At 42.1% G+C, this 17,914-nt stretch overlaps 1 protein-coding gene across 1 annotated transcript in view; it reads right to left on the bottom strand.

Annotated features, from left to right (window-relative positions):
- The window catches only part of DMD (dystrophin), a 2,676,943-nt gene that overhangs the window by 2,365,315 nt on the left and 293,714 nt on the right, over positions 1–17,914 (bottom strand). The window contains exon 6 of the mRNA XM_089653005.1: positions 6,298–6,416. Within this exon, the coding sequence (XP_089509131.1) occupies positions 6,298–6,416 (119 nt within the window). The remainder of the gene's footprint in view (positions 1–6,297; positions 6,417–17,914) is intronic.

The raw sequence follows: 17,914 nt of genomic DNA, 5'->3' as shown, positions 1-17,914 counted from the left end.
ATTAATACGATTTCACAGGTAGAGCACTGAATACAAAGGCACTGCCAATCCATTGCACACATACTACCTAAGGATTCATATTATTTACACAATGTTGATACCATAACAACATGGCAAACATTATGATATGGCCACCCTAAAATGATCAAGGAATAAGAAAGTTTAAAAGTATCCATGGAAGTGATAGCCTGCATTTAACAATAACTTTTTACTATAGAAATTTACAAAATGTTAATGCTGCCTTTTCTCAATATTAATATTTTGGTGAAGTTCCTCGTTCATGTTAAATTACTAAAATGTGATGGTGACTTCCCTATTTCTTAATTGTGCTAATAAATTGTCACCTTGTCACAAAGACTTTCAATAGGGACTACAAGTGTTTTGACATACATTAGGCAGGGTCCACTGTAGTCAACATTAAACAAAACCTTCCAAATTACTTCTTTTTGGAAAGTTGACACCCCAAGGTTATCTGATTTTTTGCATAATTTTTTTTTAGAAATGAAGGAACATGCTGGTATTAAAGCTCTACAACATGGAACTTGGTAATGGTAAACTAAATACATAAAAGGACATACACAGAGGGATTGGGAGGGGAAGGGGCTAATGTGGAGAATGCATCCAGTGGATGGATGGAGAGAAAGGGTTATTAAACAGATATGCATAATAATTGAAGTGAAGGGTTAATATAGAGGTCAGGTCAGAGACAGAATGGAGCTGACATACTGTATAACGTAGAGGGTCATATAACTGGAGAGAGGTGGATGACACTATTTCTGGTACTGGATTACAGTGGTACTAATTTACACTGGGTACTGAGTGTGATCAGGAAGCTGTGTGATGCTGTGAGTGGTCACAGCAATCATGAGGTACAGAGAAAATTTAATTAGCTCTTTCCCTTCTGTTTGTGAACTTCAATATTCATTGGACAGTGTGCCTACAGTACAATGCTTATGCATGTTCAAGGAGAAGAGCAAGAGCACTTTAGAAAAATGACATCGACAAGCCCTCTGGATTGTGCTATCCATCTGATCATGTATAATGGAAAATGGTAAATAGGTAAAGTACCGTATTTTCCGGCGTATAAGACAACTGGGCGTATAAGACGACCCCCTACGTTTCCTGTTTAAAATGTGGTGTTTGGGCTATACTCGCCGTATAAGACTACCCCCCTTCCAGTGCACACCAGTGGGAAGAATCGTGCCCCATCATTGGTGTCAGTGGGAGGAATAGTGCCCCATCATTGGTATTAGTGGGAGGAATAGTGCCCCATCATTGGTATCAGTGGGAGGAATAGTGCCCCATCATTGGTGTCAGTGGGAGGAATAGTGCCCCATCATTGGTATCAGTGGGAGGAATAGTGCCCCATCATTGGTATCAGTGGCAGGAATAGTGCCCCATCATTAGTATCAGTGGCAGGAATAGTGCCCCATCATTGGTGTCAGTGGGAGGAATAGCACCCCATCATTAGTATCAGTGGCAGGAATAGTGCCCCATCATTGGTGTCAGTGGAAGGAATAGTGTCCCATCATTGGTATCAGTGGGAGGAATAGTGCCCCATCATTGGTATCAGTGGGAGGAATAGTGTCCCATCATTGGTGTCAGTGGGGGGGGGAATAGTGCCCCATCGTTGGTGTCAGTGGGGGGGGGAATAATATCCCATCATTGGTGTCAGTGGGGGGTGGAATAGTGCCCCATCGTTGGTGTCAGTGGGGGGGGGAGGAATAGTGCCCAATCGTTGGTGTCAGTGGGGGAGGAATAGTGCCCCATCGTTGGTGTCAGTGGGGGGGAGGAAAAGTGCCCCATCGTTGGTGTCAGTGGGAGGAATAATGCCCCATCATTGGTATCAGTGACACCAACGATGGGGCACTATTCCTCCCACTGACACTTGCTGACCCCTGTTCCAGTACGGTGCTGCTGCAGCCAGCATATGTGGTTGCAGCAGCACCTAAGCACGGCACACTTACCTGCATCTCCACTTGATTTTCGCGGGGCCGCTCAGCTCCGCCTCCTCGCCGGTGATTGGCCGCCTGTGTGCCTTTCCTGAGCTACAGTTCTGGCGGCCAATCACCGGTGAGGAGGCGGAGCCGAGCAGCCGTGCGAACATCCAGTGGACGAACCGAAGGAAGGAGCAGCCGCGCTTCCTGGACCGGATCGTCGTGGGACCGGAGCCAGGTAAGAGACAGCAGCCCTGCCCACCCCTGTACTTAGTGTCCCTTCTGTTGGAAGGGGGGGGGGCGGCAGCGTCACCGCGCCGCCCCCCTAAAAAGTGTCAGCATGCCGTTACTGGTGTATAAGACGACCCCCGACTTTTGAGAAGATTTTCAAGGGGTAAAAAGTCGTCTTATACGCCGGAAAATACGGTAATATGGCCTAGACGTGTGCGATTCGGTTCTTTGAGATTTGTTTTTTTGAATGAAAATTTATTTTTTGGAGATTCAGATGTATGCAAATTTCTGAATGGACATAACAATGAATCTGAAGGAATCTGAAAAAAGGTATAAATACATTTTTGTAATAACTCAGATTCATTTGAATCATTCAGATCATTGAGAAGAAAGAGCTGGTTGTTAAGGAGCGGGTGGCCACCGCATCTTTAATGACCATGACTCATCTGCTTTCAGTGGCATTCCCCACTGTCAGCAGAATGTAAACAAAACAAGTACAGGTTAAAAAAAAAATTAAAAAACAGTGTGGGGAGTCCCCTTCAATCCATACCAGGCCCTTCAGGGAGAACCCCATGCTAAAATTAACAAAAAAGAGTGTGGGGTCTACCCAAAATCCATACCAGATCCTTATCCAAGCATGCAGCCCAGCAGGCCAGGAAAGGAGGGAACATAGACATGGGGGCAGGGTCACCTGGTGACATCACCAGGTGACCCCAGCCCCATGTTTTCCTCTTATTCAGCAAATGATATGTCCTGTGGACAGACACTCGCCCATTGACTGGTATACATGGGAGCGAGGTCACCCGGTGTCGTCACTGGGTGACCCTGCTCCATTTTTACCTGTCATTCAGTGTCTGTTCCTAGATACGACACATCGTGTTCAGCAGGCGACGTTTTTTTTTTGTGTGGGTCAGCGTTGATCATTATTGACATTGAATCTACTTTGGGGGACACTTATTTATTTATTGATAAAAAACTTGTCAAAAACTGTTTGTTTTTTTTTGTTTTTTGGTTTTTTTACTTTTGACACTTTTTTGGTGAATGAGTAGTGTGACGAGCGCGGCGTCAGCCCCCCAGCCCTTCTCACCAACTTGTGACCGAAGGACTAGCCAATCTAAAATCGCGCTGTCACGGGAGTAACAATGCCACGCTCAGCTGCAACCTGCACAGATTTTCCAGCTCACTGGACCACAATTTATGTGCTGCAGCCTGAGAGCGATTGTTACTGGGTCAGGTTAATTAAGCAATTAACCTTTCACACTGCCACCACCGCCTTTTTGTACAGAGAAGGAGGAAACTCGCCAATCTTAGCAGTAACACTATGATGTTTGAATAAGTGTCTGTATATACATTGTCACTGCAGGCAAATGTATGCAGAAGTTTAAAACACACAGTAGCGCTCTTCAGAGACAGGGATTCTTAGTGTGCAATAAAGAGCTTTAGAAACAGTTCAACACTTTTCAGAAAATAGGATTTATTACTAAAAAGGTCAAAATGGTGCAATAAAAATATTTACAGAAAAAGATGTAGCCTATATATATATATATATATATATACATATATATATATATATATATATATATATATATAAATACAGAGGGGAATAACACAGCAGAGAGATAAAGAAAGAAGTTTAAGAAGGTAGAATACTTGCAGAAGTCCTGGTTTAAGCAGTGTTCAAGTGTTCTGAACAAAAGTGTACCTTTTCTCCCAAAGTTCTTTCTAGATATTAAAGGGGGGATCTCTTCATCTTCCTTCCCCAGGCATAACAGCCTTTTTCTAGGAGCCCAGCAGGGTGTCTCCTTAAAGCAGAGAACCAATCACCTCATTTGGGGACGGGTGTTTAGGCGGGGAACTCAGGCTATGACCAAATCCCTCCCAGTTTATATCATGGTCAATAACCTTCCATAGGTACATGTAGCATCCTATCCACTGGTAGGATAATACGCAGAATGATATTCTGAACGTCCAGATATCAGATATGACATATCTGCTTGGGACTGTTAAGGAGATAACGCTTTCTGCTCTCGGGTAGACGTAATCTAAGAGTGTAAGGTATCAGGTGACTCGCAGTAAACTGACCAATCTGAATATATGTTTTGTGTTATTGCATGTATTTCCTACGAGAAGTTATGAAGGTATATGAAAAAGTGGTTTCCCAAATGAGATATATGTGTAATGCCCGGTGTACAGGAGACAGGACCTGTGATAGCTGAAGAGCTGGAGCAACACCTATGAGCGGTTGTGACATCGGAGGAGAGCTTTCCCGTTTGCCTACTGGTCTGGATGAATACTGTCCCTGTTCATGTGATGCCATCCTATCTAAAGAGTTACTGAATTGGAGGGTCCCGAGGTGATCTACACTATGCTTTGTGGCCCTGTGGGGTCATAGAGTGGAGGTGAGAGGCCATTGCAGCAAGACTGCCTGGGATCACGTTTGGAGTGTGCTGTGATTCACCTGCACTTCTTTAGATATATGAACTATGGACACTTTATCTTGCATTAAACCACTGTCATTTGTCTATTAAGGGCTATTGTTCCTTTCGTATCCCCCTGTGGATTCGGGTCATCTATATATATTTATATACTTTGATGTTGTATTCTGTTTAGGTATAGAATTTTTTAGCGCTGCATCATTTTATATTCAATAGATATATGTTTTACTGCTATGCCGGAATGCTTTCAAGTCCAGTGACTGACGGGTTTATAGCTTTACGATCAGCTCCGAGCAAGAGTCTGTCAGACACTATGGCACAAGCTAATTAAGGTTTACAACCATGAAGGGTATCCAGCTGTGCCCAATGCACTCCTGAACTCAGCCACACCAGACCACCTGCCATTCTACAGAAAGGGAGGGGGGCTGATTTGGAGTAAGAATGACACAAGATGGAGGAACTTTAGCAAAATGGATGTTCGTGTCCATATTTGTACGTACAGTTGCTACAAGTAGAGGTACCCTTTACCCCATACTCATTCACAAGGGGGGCCAGGATCTAGGAGCCCCCTCATTAAAGGGGCTTCCAGATTCTGATAAGTCCCCTGCCCACAGACCCCCACAACCACCACCCAAGGTTTTGGGGAAAGAATACCTTGTCCCCATCAACATGGGGACAGGGTGTTTTGGGGGGCGCCCCTCTCCACCAAAGCACCCCCCATGTTGAAGGCATTTGGCCTGGTATGGTTCAGTAGGGGTCCGCACTCTTGTCCCCCCTTACCGGGGAATCCCACTGACAGCAGATGAGTCATGGTTGTTAAGGATGTGGCAGCCACCTGCTCCTTAACAACCAGCACTATTCCAAATGAAACAAATGTGAAGGATACAAAATAAATTCCAAAAAAGCATAGGTCCATTAACGAAAAATTTCTAGCTTGCACATTATTAATATGGTTAAAGTTCATATGACACATTGCATTATCAAACTAAATATCCTTCAGTTAGGGTCTACATCTACTTTAAATTTGACAGATATTTGGTAAGTGCTCACACATGCATGAAATCTGCAAATTCCAAAATATAGTATTAAGGAGGTAAGTTAGCCAGATGATCGGGGTATGTATATCACCATTGGATATACACAGATTGCACTGCATAAGGCAATGCAAATAATTATTAGTAAGTTTTGCTTATGGTCACATTCTACAGGAAAATAAAAGCACAAAACCAACAGTTTATATACAAAACTATGACAGATCCACCATCATTCTAGCAACATGACTATTACTCCAATTAAATAAATGGTGAGCGGTTTGTTCATCTACTGACTTGTTAAAGAACCTTTGTAATTTAAAATTAATAAAAGTACCTTTGTTCTTTAGGCACTTTTTTACAAGAAAATGTACACACATTTGTTCAAAAAGAGTTCACTTGTTGACCACTTGAATGACTACAAATTGTTTTCAAATTACATGTGTAAGAGAAAAAAAGTGCATTAATTAGAAGTACAGCTCCTGAAAGCATGAATGTGATTTAACACTAACAAGAGAAAATGATGAATCCCCCTCGTATGTCCCACAAGGCTTTATGCTGCAATCATTTTGCATACAAAGTACATCAAGCATAATGCATTTTTTCCACTGGGAAAATTTATAAGTGTTAATGAAAGTTAAAAGCACAAGTTTGTTTACTCACCATCAGGATCAAGGAGATTTGCGATTCCCAAGTGTTGCTGGGCAGTGTTAAATGCATGATCCAACCGCTGAACAGCAGATTGTTGGCTGAGAACACTGTTCCACTCAAACAGGTCTGGTCTGCAAAACATGAAAAAAACTTGATGAAGCTTTAAAGAGTTTTATAAAACAAAATTACCATGCAAATGAAGTATGGCATAGTTATTATAAATTATATAAAGCAAATGATTGTATTAGTATGGACAAACTGTCCCTCTCAATTCATTGTCTGCAGATGTTGGTTGTTTACCTAGTATAACTAATACACCTAATATAACTATTATCATGCTCTATTTTTGAAAATTCAATTACTGTATGCATCTAACAGTATGGTCACTTGTGTACTGTGAGTCTCAGGCCAAATAGACACATCACAACTGTGCTACATATGCAGTAATTTACTGTATTTATTTAAATATTTTTCAGATTAATGGGAATTAAAGTGAAATGAAGCCACAGTGTTTAAGCATTCCAAGCATGCATAATTCAGTCACTAACAAATGATCCATTCTAGGGATGAAACATCAACTGATTGAGTATTTGAAATCAACACGAGCCAATGCAGAAATTACTCCTTTAGTAAACTATATCCCTAGATGTTAATTACATCATTCATCAGTTTCAATGCAATAAAAAGGGCAAAGTCAATAAAACAACCCCCCACAGAAGGAATATTTATTCTTTCACAACACCTGAGACTATAATGACTCACAAGTTAAATAAATAGAAAAAACACAAAAGAAGAGAAAGGCAGGTGTAAATGCAGTCAAAATAATACTATCTCAAATATGCACCTGCACATTTTTTGTTCTGTGCTTATTTTATTTATGTTGAGGGGGTGGCTTTGTATTGTACACAAGTAACATTACTTATATGTTATCAGTTATTATATGTAAAAAGATAGCCAATATGAAGAATGAATCAGTGAGCAATTAAAGCCTGCCAAAGATGGATTGAAATGTGTCCAGTTTAACAGGAAACGGCTGAATTTCAATCCACCTAGGGGCAGGCTGGTTGTATTGAAGTTGACCTATCAATTAACTTCAATGCAAACAGTCTGTTGTTGTTTTTTTTTTTTTCATTTGCTGAGTTATAGCTGCTAGCAGTGATCATTGCATTCTGATGGCAGGGTAATTTCCCGCTTTCAGAATACAATGGTTACTTGGGGGGATTCCCCCATCAACACTGAAGGCATTGATGAAAGAATCAAGCTATTTTCTTTACTTTGACCCATGGTTGAAAGAAAGAAAATTGGTTAATGTATGGCCTGCTTAAAAGTTTATCCAGTAGACATGGCAGCAGTTCTAGAATCAGAACACTTGTTCAGATCATGGTAATCTGAGTACTCTATAAAGGGCTCCAACAAAATTTCAGAGGACACTTCAGAGGATCACTAGAACTATAGTTCTTAAATCCTGTGCTATTTTTTGTCTGACTGCTTCTTGTATCACCACTCATATTCAAACTACAAAAAAGGTTAGATATGATTGGTGCAGTGAAAAACTTCTCACTCAGACTTTACTTTTCATCAAACACAAGTAAAAATGGGCCATGTGATATGATTTTTCAATGGGTCTCTGAAATCTCTGGATCTGGTTTTGGCAGCACTGCACAAGAGGGGAACATCCTATAGAAATAGGGGGAAGACCCCAAAGATTAAATTCCAAGTACATACAGTCCAATAAGAGCACCAAACACATGTCCACAGTTTTTTAAAATATTGTTGGTTCATAGCAGAAAAAAATCCAACAAATGTCAGGGACCAAACATACTTCTCCTTCATTAAGGCTTAAGCCACTGTTAATTACTGTAGTATTAGTTACGTATTTACTGTACTTATTAACACTGTATTAACCCGCTCCTCTGAAACTGTTTATAGCAGAATATCACAGACCAGGTCTATTTTGTATCTACATAGCCTATTCAATATTTCTAAGTGTTGATGAAGGGGGGGGGGGGTCGGGTGTCTGTTTGCCCCTAAAAATGCATTGGATATTTTTTTTAAGAACCAATTGTTCATTAAAAACTTTGGACTCTTGGATGTTTTCAGTTTATTTTTAGTATACAATCATGTGCAGATGCTTTTAACATGATTGGATAGTTGAAGTGAATATTCATTTAGTTTTAATTGAAGATACTCAAATTCTTAAACAAATAGCAGGGCAGCTGTCATTTAGTGAGTGACCATCACCAACCATGGCATTGATAAACTAAAAGTAAATAGACTGTGAATTTTGTAAGTGCAGTTGCACCCTGTAAGGGCATTTTCTCTGAGCTTAGTAAATGAGGTGATGCTTCACATTGCAAAATATATCCAATCACATGCAAGGAAAATTAAGAAAACAGCATTTTTGACTGCACATGATTAGATGATGGATGTTTGCAGAACTTCCCCTTATGGTCTACACTCTGGAGCAAATGTCCTTGCTGAAGGTCATCTGTTTTTCCTTTTGGTGGTGTGGGGAGTCTTCATCATGATTTTTTTTAAATGAAGGACTTGTCAAAAGTTGTGTGTATATTTTTATCTGATTTTTACTTTTTTCGTGAATAAGTAGGAGTACTATGTACCCCTTACCCATTTACATGGGGCGATATTTGGATGTCCCATTTTTGTTAAAAGGAGCTTCCAGATTTTGATAAGCCCTCCACCCTCAGACCCCCACAACCACCGAGCCAAGGTTGTGAGGAAGAAGTTCTTGTCCTCATTAAGCTGGGAACAATGTGCGTTGCCAAGGGGTACCCCCATATTGAGGGCATTTTGCCTGGTAGGGTTCAGGAGGGGGAGGTAAATGCTTCTATCCCCCCTTTCCTGGACAGACAGGCTTCATGCTTGAATTACAGTTGCAAGAAAAAGTATGTGAACCCCTTAGGATTATGTGGAGTTTTGCATGAATTGGGCATAAAATGTGCTCTGAACGTCATCTAAGTCACAACAATAGAAGAACACAGTCTGCTGAACATAATACTATACAAACATTAGATGTTGCCATGGTTTAATTGCACATAACATGTAAACATTCACACTGCAGGGAGGAAAAAGTATGTGAAGCCCTAGCTTAATGACTTCTCCCAGAGCTAATTGGAGCCAGGAGTGAGCCAACCTTGACTCTAATCAGTGTGATGATATTGGATGTGTTGCTGACAGCTGTCCTGCCCTTAAAAAACACACACCTGTTTTGGGTTTACTGGTTTCAAGAAGCACTGTCTGATGTGAACCATGCCTCGCAGAAAAAAGCTCTCAGAAGACCTACGATCAAGAATTGTTGACTTGCATGAAGCTGGAAAGGGTTACAAAAGTATCTCCAAAAGCCTTGATGTTCATGTGTCCACGGTAAGACAGACTGTCTACAAATGGAGAAAGTTTAGCACTGTTGCTACTCTCCCTAGGCGTGGTTGTCCTATAAAAATGACTGCAAGAGCACAGCACAGAATGCTGCATGAGGTAAAGAAGAATCCCAGAGTGTCAGCTAAAGACCTACAGAAATCTCTAGCACATGCTAACATTTTTGTTGACACATCTACAATAAGGAAAACATTAAACAAGAATGGAGTACATGGGAGGACACCACGGAGGAAGCCAATGCTGTCCAAAAAGAATATTGCAGCACGTTTGAAGTTTGCAAAAGAGCACCTGGATGTTCCACAGCACTACTGGCAAAATATACTGTGGACAGATGAAACCAAGATTGAGTTGTTTGGGAAGAACACACAACACTATGTGTGGAGAAAAAAAGGCACAGCACACCAACATCAAAACCTCATCCCCACTGTAAAACATGGCGGAGGGAGCATCATGGTTTGGGGCTGCTTTGCTGCCTCAGGGCCTGGATGAATTGTTGTCATTGATATGAAAATGAATTCCACAGTTTATCAAGACATTTTTCAGGAAAACGTAAGAAAATCTGTCCGCCAACTGAAGCTCCGCAGAGGATGGGTGATGCAACAGGACAATGACCCAAAGCATACAAGTAATTCAACAAAACAATGGCTGCAACATCACAGAATACACCTTCTGGAGTGGCCCAGTCAGAGTCCTGACCTCAACCCGATTGAAATGCTGTGGCATAACCTTAAGAGAGCGATTCACACCAGACATCCCAAGAATATTGCTACACTGAAACAGTCTTGTGAAGAGGAGTGGTCCAAAATTACTCCAGATCGTTCTGCAGGTCTGATCTGCAACTACAGGAAACGTTTGGTTGAGGTTATTGCTGCCAAAGGAGGGTCAACCAGTTATTAAGTCCAAAGGTTCACATACTTTTTCCTCCCTGCACTGTGAATGTTTACATGTTATGTGCAATTAAACCATGGCAACATCTAATGTTTGTGTAATATTATGTTCAGCAGACTGTATTCTTCTATTGTTGTGACTTAGATGACATTCAGAGCACATTTTATGCCCAATTCATGCAAAACTCCACGTAATCCCAAGGGGTTCACATACTTTTTCTTGCAACTGTAAGTGCCTGGTGTGAATACCCCACACTTCTTTTTTGTTTTTTTGTAGGGTTCTCCCTTATTGGGGGGAAATTACAAATTGTATTTCACCCCCAAAATTCATACCAGATCCTAAGGGCTGAGTATGGATTGGGGGGAGGGGGCACTCCATTTTTTGGCTTTCCTGCTATTCCTGCTTTCCTGCCGAATCTATTTTTCCCATCAGATAGACTTACAGTGAGGAGGACTGAAGAAACACAACATCAAGCAACACTGTTAAGCTGTAAAAAAGGTCAAAGCAAATACATCTGCCCCATGTACATGTGCATTTAAAACACATATACCATTCCATACTTTGAAAACATTGACACACATTTTTATAATTATTTTCTTTATGCAATGTTCTCTCTCTTCTATCAATGCACAGCATAAAGAGATTAGAATTCTTCTTTAAAGTGATTGCAAGCCCTCACCTTGTAAAACAACTCATTCATTTAAAAAAATAAATGAAAGACAAAGCATTTGTGTATAGATATAAAAAAACATTTATTTTTATAAATGATTAAATGTCATCTGTTCTCAGCTGCATAAGAGCTGGGGGAGGGGGGGGGGGTAGCAGTACACTGATTTTCCCAGTGAAAGACTGTGCAGAGGAAGGGGTGTCAGGACAAGTCTGGACACTGGAGGGTGGCACATGTCAGGGATATGAAGTATTGGATTTACATATTTTTTAACTATATGCATCCATATAGAAAAAATGTAGTAAACATAACCCAGTTCATTATCTTGTTTTAAGGCGGAACTTTTGGTATATACTGCATTTAATACAATCATTTATTTATCAAAATGCTATTGCAGATTGTAAAAGCGAGAAATGTCAGCCAATCAGTGCACAGTTCTTTCAGTCTATCACAGGGAAGGTGTTTGAAGAGTGCAGAGATATGTTAATTAATGTTCTGCAGTTCTACCACCTAAAATAGCTATTGTAATTAAAGGAAGCCGGTCCCTGCACTTCCATCCCTACTTAACCTAGAATTTTCCTATTGACCATTGAGATTGCTCATCACAGTAACACGCAACAAGAACATATTAAAGGGAAGAACCAGAGACAATGCACAATGTATTTTTCATCTTTAATAGAGAGCCCTTGGAACTGACACTACTGGGGTGCATATGAAGACGTCTGAATAAATGTACAGGGACTACTAGGTGTCTGCATTTTATTGATATAGCTATTTACACATTTTTAATTTTTATCAAATTCCTGCAGTATTACTCCAAACAGTATTCATTTGCCACGTGAATGCAAACTGTAGCTCATCCTGCACATCATTTAGAGACTGATAATGAAAACATTTGCTTACCCTGTCAGAAATCTTTCTATTATTATTATTATACAGTATTTATATAGCGCCAAAAGGTTTGCTAAGCGCTGTACAGTAGCAAGGGGGACAGAACATGAGACAAGACAGTAACAATACAATATACGAGGGGTTCGAGGGCCCTGCTCTTTTGAGCTTACAATCTAGGAGGGAGGGGAAAGTGGTACAGGAGGAAATGGCTGTGGGGGATGGAGTGGTGGGAGGAGTGGAGGAGGTTAGTTGTTAGGTGAGGTCAGGTGTTAGATGAGGTTGGGGTAGGCTTCCCTGAAGAGGAGGGTTTTCAGGGTGCGCCTGAAGGTGAGGAGGGTAGGTGACAGTCTGATGGATTGGGGTAGGGAGTTCCAGAAGATGGGGGAAGTCCTACAGAAGCCCTGCAATCGGGCGTGGGAGGAGGAGACCACGGAGCTAGAGAGTAGGAGGTCCTGTGAGGAGCGGAGGGCACGGGTAGGGTAGTATTTGGGTATCAGGTCGGTTATGTAGTTTGGGGCGGCGTTGTGAATGGCTTTGTAGGTGAGAGTAAGCAGTTTGAATTTGATGCGTTGGGCAACCGGGAGCCAGTGAAGGGATTGGCAGAGGGGGGAGGCGGATGTGGAGCGGTTGGTGAGATGGATGAATCTAGCCCAGGGGTGGGCAAACTTTTTGACTTGAGGGCCGCAATGGGTTCATATATTGGACCCGGGGGCCGGACCAAGAGTAGATGAATGATGTGTATGTGTCATCCATAGTAAGTATAGTAATATTCCCCCATAGTAAGCATAGTAATTAATCCCCCATATAGTAATTCATCCCCCATAGTAATTCATCCCCCATATAGTAATTCATCCCCCCATAGTAATTCACCCCCCATAGTAATTCACCCCCCATAGTAATTAATCCCCCATAGTAATTAATCCCCCATATAGTAATTCATCCCCCATAGTAATTCATCCCCCATATAGTAATTCATCCCCCATAGTAATTCATCCCTCATATAGTAATTCATCCCCCATATAGTAATTTATCCCCCATATAGTAATTAATCCCCCATATAGTAATTCATCCCCCATATAGTAATTCATCCCCCATAGTAATTCATCCCCCATATAGTAATTCATCCCCATAGTAATTCATCCCCATAGTAATTCATCCCCCATATAGTAATTCATCCCCCATATAGTAATTCATCCCCCATAGTAATTCATCCCCCATATAGTAATTCATCCCCCATATACTAATTCATCCCCATAGTAATTCATCCCCCATAGTAATTCATCCCCCATAGTAATTCATCCCCCATATAGTAATTCATCCCCATAGTAATTCATCCCCCATAGTAATTCATCCCCCATATAGTAATTCATCCCCCATAGTAATTCATCCCCCATATAGTAATTCATCCCCCACAGTAATTCATCCCCCATAGTAATTCATCCCCCATATAGTAATTCATCCCCATAGTAATTCATCCCCCATAGTAATTCATCCCCCATATAGTAATTCATCCCCCATAGTAATTCATCCCCCATATAGTAATTCATCCCCCACAGTAATTCATCCCCCATAGTAATTCACCCCCCATATAGTAATTCATCCCCCCTATAGTAATTCATCCCCCATATAGTAATTCATCCCCCCTATAGTAATTCATTCCCCATATTAATTCATCCCCCATATTAAGTCCCCAAGTCCCCCCTGTGTCAATTCACTTACCTTTGCTCCGCGCGTACCTCTCGCCGTTCCGGTGTAGCATGAAAATCTGTCTCCTATGAGGATCTGTCCCCCTCGACGTATCTGCGCATGTGCCAGTTTCAGGCATTAGCAGCCGATCGGCGATCTCCGGCACATGCGCAGATACGTCGAGGGGGACAGATCCTCATAGGAGACAGATTTTCATGCTACACCGGTCTTCAGGGTGGACTGTGAGAGCAGCCTAGCTCCGCGGGCCGGATTAAAAGGTCCTCCGGGCCGTATACGGCCCGCGGGCCGTAGTTTGCCCATTGCTGATCTAGCCGCTGAGTTCAGGATCGACTGGAGTGGGGATAGCGTTCGTTTGGGTAGGCCATTGAGAAGGGAATTGCAATAATCCAGGCGTGAGATGATGAGGGAGTGTACGAGTTGTTTGGTGGTGTCTGGGGTGAGGAATGTGCGTATCTTGGAGATGTTGCGGAGGTGGAGCCTGCAAGATCTAGATAGCAGTTGGATGTGGGGTAGGAAGAAGAGGTGGAAGTCCAGGGTGACACCCAGGAATTTGGCTTGTGGGGTGGGAGAGATGGTGGCGTTGTTAGTAGTAGATTAAAGAAGAAATATTAAGATGAAGAGAGGGGGACTTGTTCTGTAGTTCTGAATTAACACTCTTCCTTTTCTAGGGTGACAATACTGGTCATACATTGATATAGTACATTGAAATATTACAATATATATTACAATCTGTTGCTATGTTTGGATATACTTTATTGTTTTGAAACCCTGTCCTTAACATGAGACTTAGAGTTTGTGTTCAAATACAGTATGCTGCTTCTGAATAATACTAAGCAATTCGGAAGTGAATATACTGTATATAACGTATGGCATGTCTGTCACTGCATTAGATCAAGACAAGTGTGGTAAAAAGTTTGTGGTAAAATTTTGTGTCAAAATAGTCTGGGAAACAGGACATGCCATATTTAAAGAGATTTAACTAACAATTTTAATAAGTATTGCTTGGCCTTGTGGTATACCTTTGTTCCTAAAATGGCTCCTAATGTAACTTAATTGTCATGCTGGTGTAGCTGTGATGATGGTCGTTTGTAAGCAATGTTTGTTCTTTATTTTAAGAGAAAGAAGAAGCAATTACTTTTCTTGAAATAACCTCTGTAAGAAATCTTTAGCAATTCTTTGGAAAACATAAGTGACAAGAAGGGTCTTAACTACATTAAAAAATCAATTAAGAGCCGTGATAAAAAAATATGGGATTATCTCTGGGGAGAAAACTGAGATTTGTTGTGTGCTTTAAATCATGCAAGTCCCTTATTTGTTACAGCTGTAAGTACTGAACATATGATCCTATCTACAACATAGTTTAGATGAATTCCAACTGCACTTGATTATGCTTATCTTGTCTGACTGGCGTGAGACTGGAAAGATAACCATATTTTGATGCAGGTGTTTAAATGAATTAAAAACTTAAATGTTATTAAAACCCATATTTCACATCTGTTTCATCATTGTACTCTAACATGGTAATAATAGATTGAACTGAAGACATGTGCTAATTCTAGAATGCTTTGTTGTTTTCTAGCAACAGCCTTCTCATGACAATTCGCTTTCACAGCCTACAGGTTTTATGCATTTCAAACCAATTTATTTTTCACATTTTCACTTTAGTTTTGCACACTTGTTTTATTACTGCCTTACTAAGGCTATAAGAGAAAATTAGCATGGGCTAAGTGGGACTTAAATGAGAAATGCTGGGGGGCACATGAGTGACCGGGGATCAGGAAGGTCTCATTCTTCTGAAGCTCCATCCATCCCTGGCCTTAGCGACTCACCTGCGGCACGTCCACAGCGTCCACGGCATCTGGACATCCCTGGGTGAGTCTTAGTGATTCCGCACCCAGCTCAGCAAATAAGGGACAAATAACGTGGAAGATCGGGCGCTGGAAGCCCCCTTCCCCGCCGCCACATGACCCACGGCCCTCCCCGCTGCAGCGATTCCTCGCTAGGCCGCAATCCCCGGCCTCAAGTACAGCCGCCGGCCCGAGGACGAGCTCCGGACCCCCAGTGGTGGTAAGAGGTACGACAGCTTCATCTGCAATTGAGCAGCCAGCATCCCCGACCTCTCTACATCCCCAGATGGAGTTCCTGAGTAGGGGGGTTCCAGAACACCCTTCTTTAAGTCATCATCCCTCTGCTCCTGCCACTCCGTATGTGTCATCTTCTCTCATGGTATCTGCTTTGGATGAAAAACTACAAGTATTTCTACGCAACATTACTGCCTCTATATCCGCTGAAGTGGGCAAACTGGCTCTGGATCTTAGAGGGGAAATAGCTCAGATCAGTGAAGGTGCGGATCAATTGGAGAACAAATTTGATGAATTGGTGCAATACGTTCATGTCTTAAAAGAAGATAACGCATATCTGAAACATACCATGTCCAAAATCCAGCTCCAACAAGAAGCTTTAGAAAACAGAGAAGGCCGGCAGAATATCCGTATTCGCGGTTAGTCTGAATCTATTACCGATTCTCAACTTCACTGACATCTTTTGTCTTTCTTCACTGCAACTGCCCCCATGGTCCCAGAAGCAGATTGGCGCCTGGACAGGGCCCACCGATCACAAGGCCCTAGACCAGCTGATGGCCCCAGACCGTGTGACGTCATCGTCCGCTTTCATTTTCTTGAAAGCAAAGAAGCCTTGTGGTTCTCAGTACGCAACAAGCCCTACTTGGAATTTAAAGGGGACAGGCTCCAGCTCTTTTGTGATCTCTCTCTGATTACCCTGGCCAAACGGCAGGCACTGAAACCAATTACCACACATCTTCAACATCACCATGTCACCTATTGCTGAGGTTTTCCCTTCAAGCTGGTCGTCCCCAAAGATAATTCCCAAGTTATCCTACGTGATCTTTTAGAGGCGGACCCCTTTCTGAAGCAATTGGGACTACCTCCTTTATCTGAAGACACCTCCCCATTACAGCCTACCCCATCTCGCCCTTCCGTTACCCCCAACAAGATTTGGACACCAGTTCGGGGGGGACTGGAAGTGTCTTTCACATACTCCACAACGTCCTCGTCCTCCTCGTTCCAGCGATGAGCCTACCTGATGTTTTTCTATGGTGTTCTCCTGTGGATACTTTGGATCATCCTTTCCCCTCTCCCCCCCTCCTTCCTCTCCTCCCCCCCTTCTTCTCCTCCTCCCCCTTTCTCTCCTCCTCCCTCCCTTCCTCTCCTCCTCCCCCTTCCCCCCTTTTTTTTTGTTTGCTGGCTTAGCCCTTGCTGGGTGCTTTCATTTATCTTTTTTTTTTTTCTTGCCGGGTTTGGCGACTGTTATGTTTCGGTTGTTGTGTTGCCCCCGATCCCATCCAGCCAATGGCCTGGACTTGGGTATAGATGTTTTTCCTTAGCGTATATCCCTACGGATATCTGTTTTTTACTGTACTGTTTCTGGTTTGCATCTTATGTGATCTATTAATGTTACTTTTTTTCAGTTTTGTTCCATCGATGGTGTTCCATTTACCTTTTCTGCTGGTACACATGCTACAGTATATCCATTGTCATTTTGTGATGACCTTACAACTTCTGTCATATAATGTTAAAGGCCTTAACGCCATTCAGAAATGGTGGATGGCTTTGAAGGAATTCCGATCCTCAGGAGCAGACATTATTTTTGTTCAGGAGACCCATTTTAAATCAACTGGCTCCTTTTGTTTTGCGTCAAGGTTTTTTTCCCAATCCTTCTAGGCTTTTGATCCATCTGGGAAGGCTGGAGTGGCAATTCTGATTCGGACACATTGCTCCCTTCGGGTCGTTTCCTCCAAGGTCGATCATCACAGTATCATTATTCTAGATTGCATGCTTGGTGACACCCCCCTTATTTTCTTGAATCTATATGCCCCGAACTCAGGTCAGTTACAGTTTCTTACACAAACACTCGCCAAATTAGGTTCCTTCTCTACTCCACACATGATTATAGGGGGTGACTTTAATTTAATCCTCTCACCACACAAAGACAGGAAGGTTCTCTTCGAGTCCACCCCTTCGAAGCGGCAATGCTCCTCTGCGAAATCCTTTCGCAAATTGATCA

Source organism: Staurois parvus, unplaced genomic scaffold (genome assembly GCF_062004578.1).
Source record: "Staurois parvus isolate SC_StPar_1 unplaced genomic scaffold, SC_StPar_1.0 ptg000696l, whole genome shotgun sequence".
In the NCBI taxonomy this organism is placed as follows: Eukaryota; Metazoa; Chordata; class Amphibia; order Anura; family Ranidae; genus Staurois; species Staurois parvus.
Note: the sequence above shows the minus strand (reverse complement) of the source record. Positions and strands in the feature narration are given on the sequence as shown.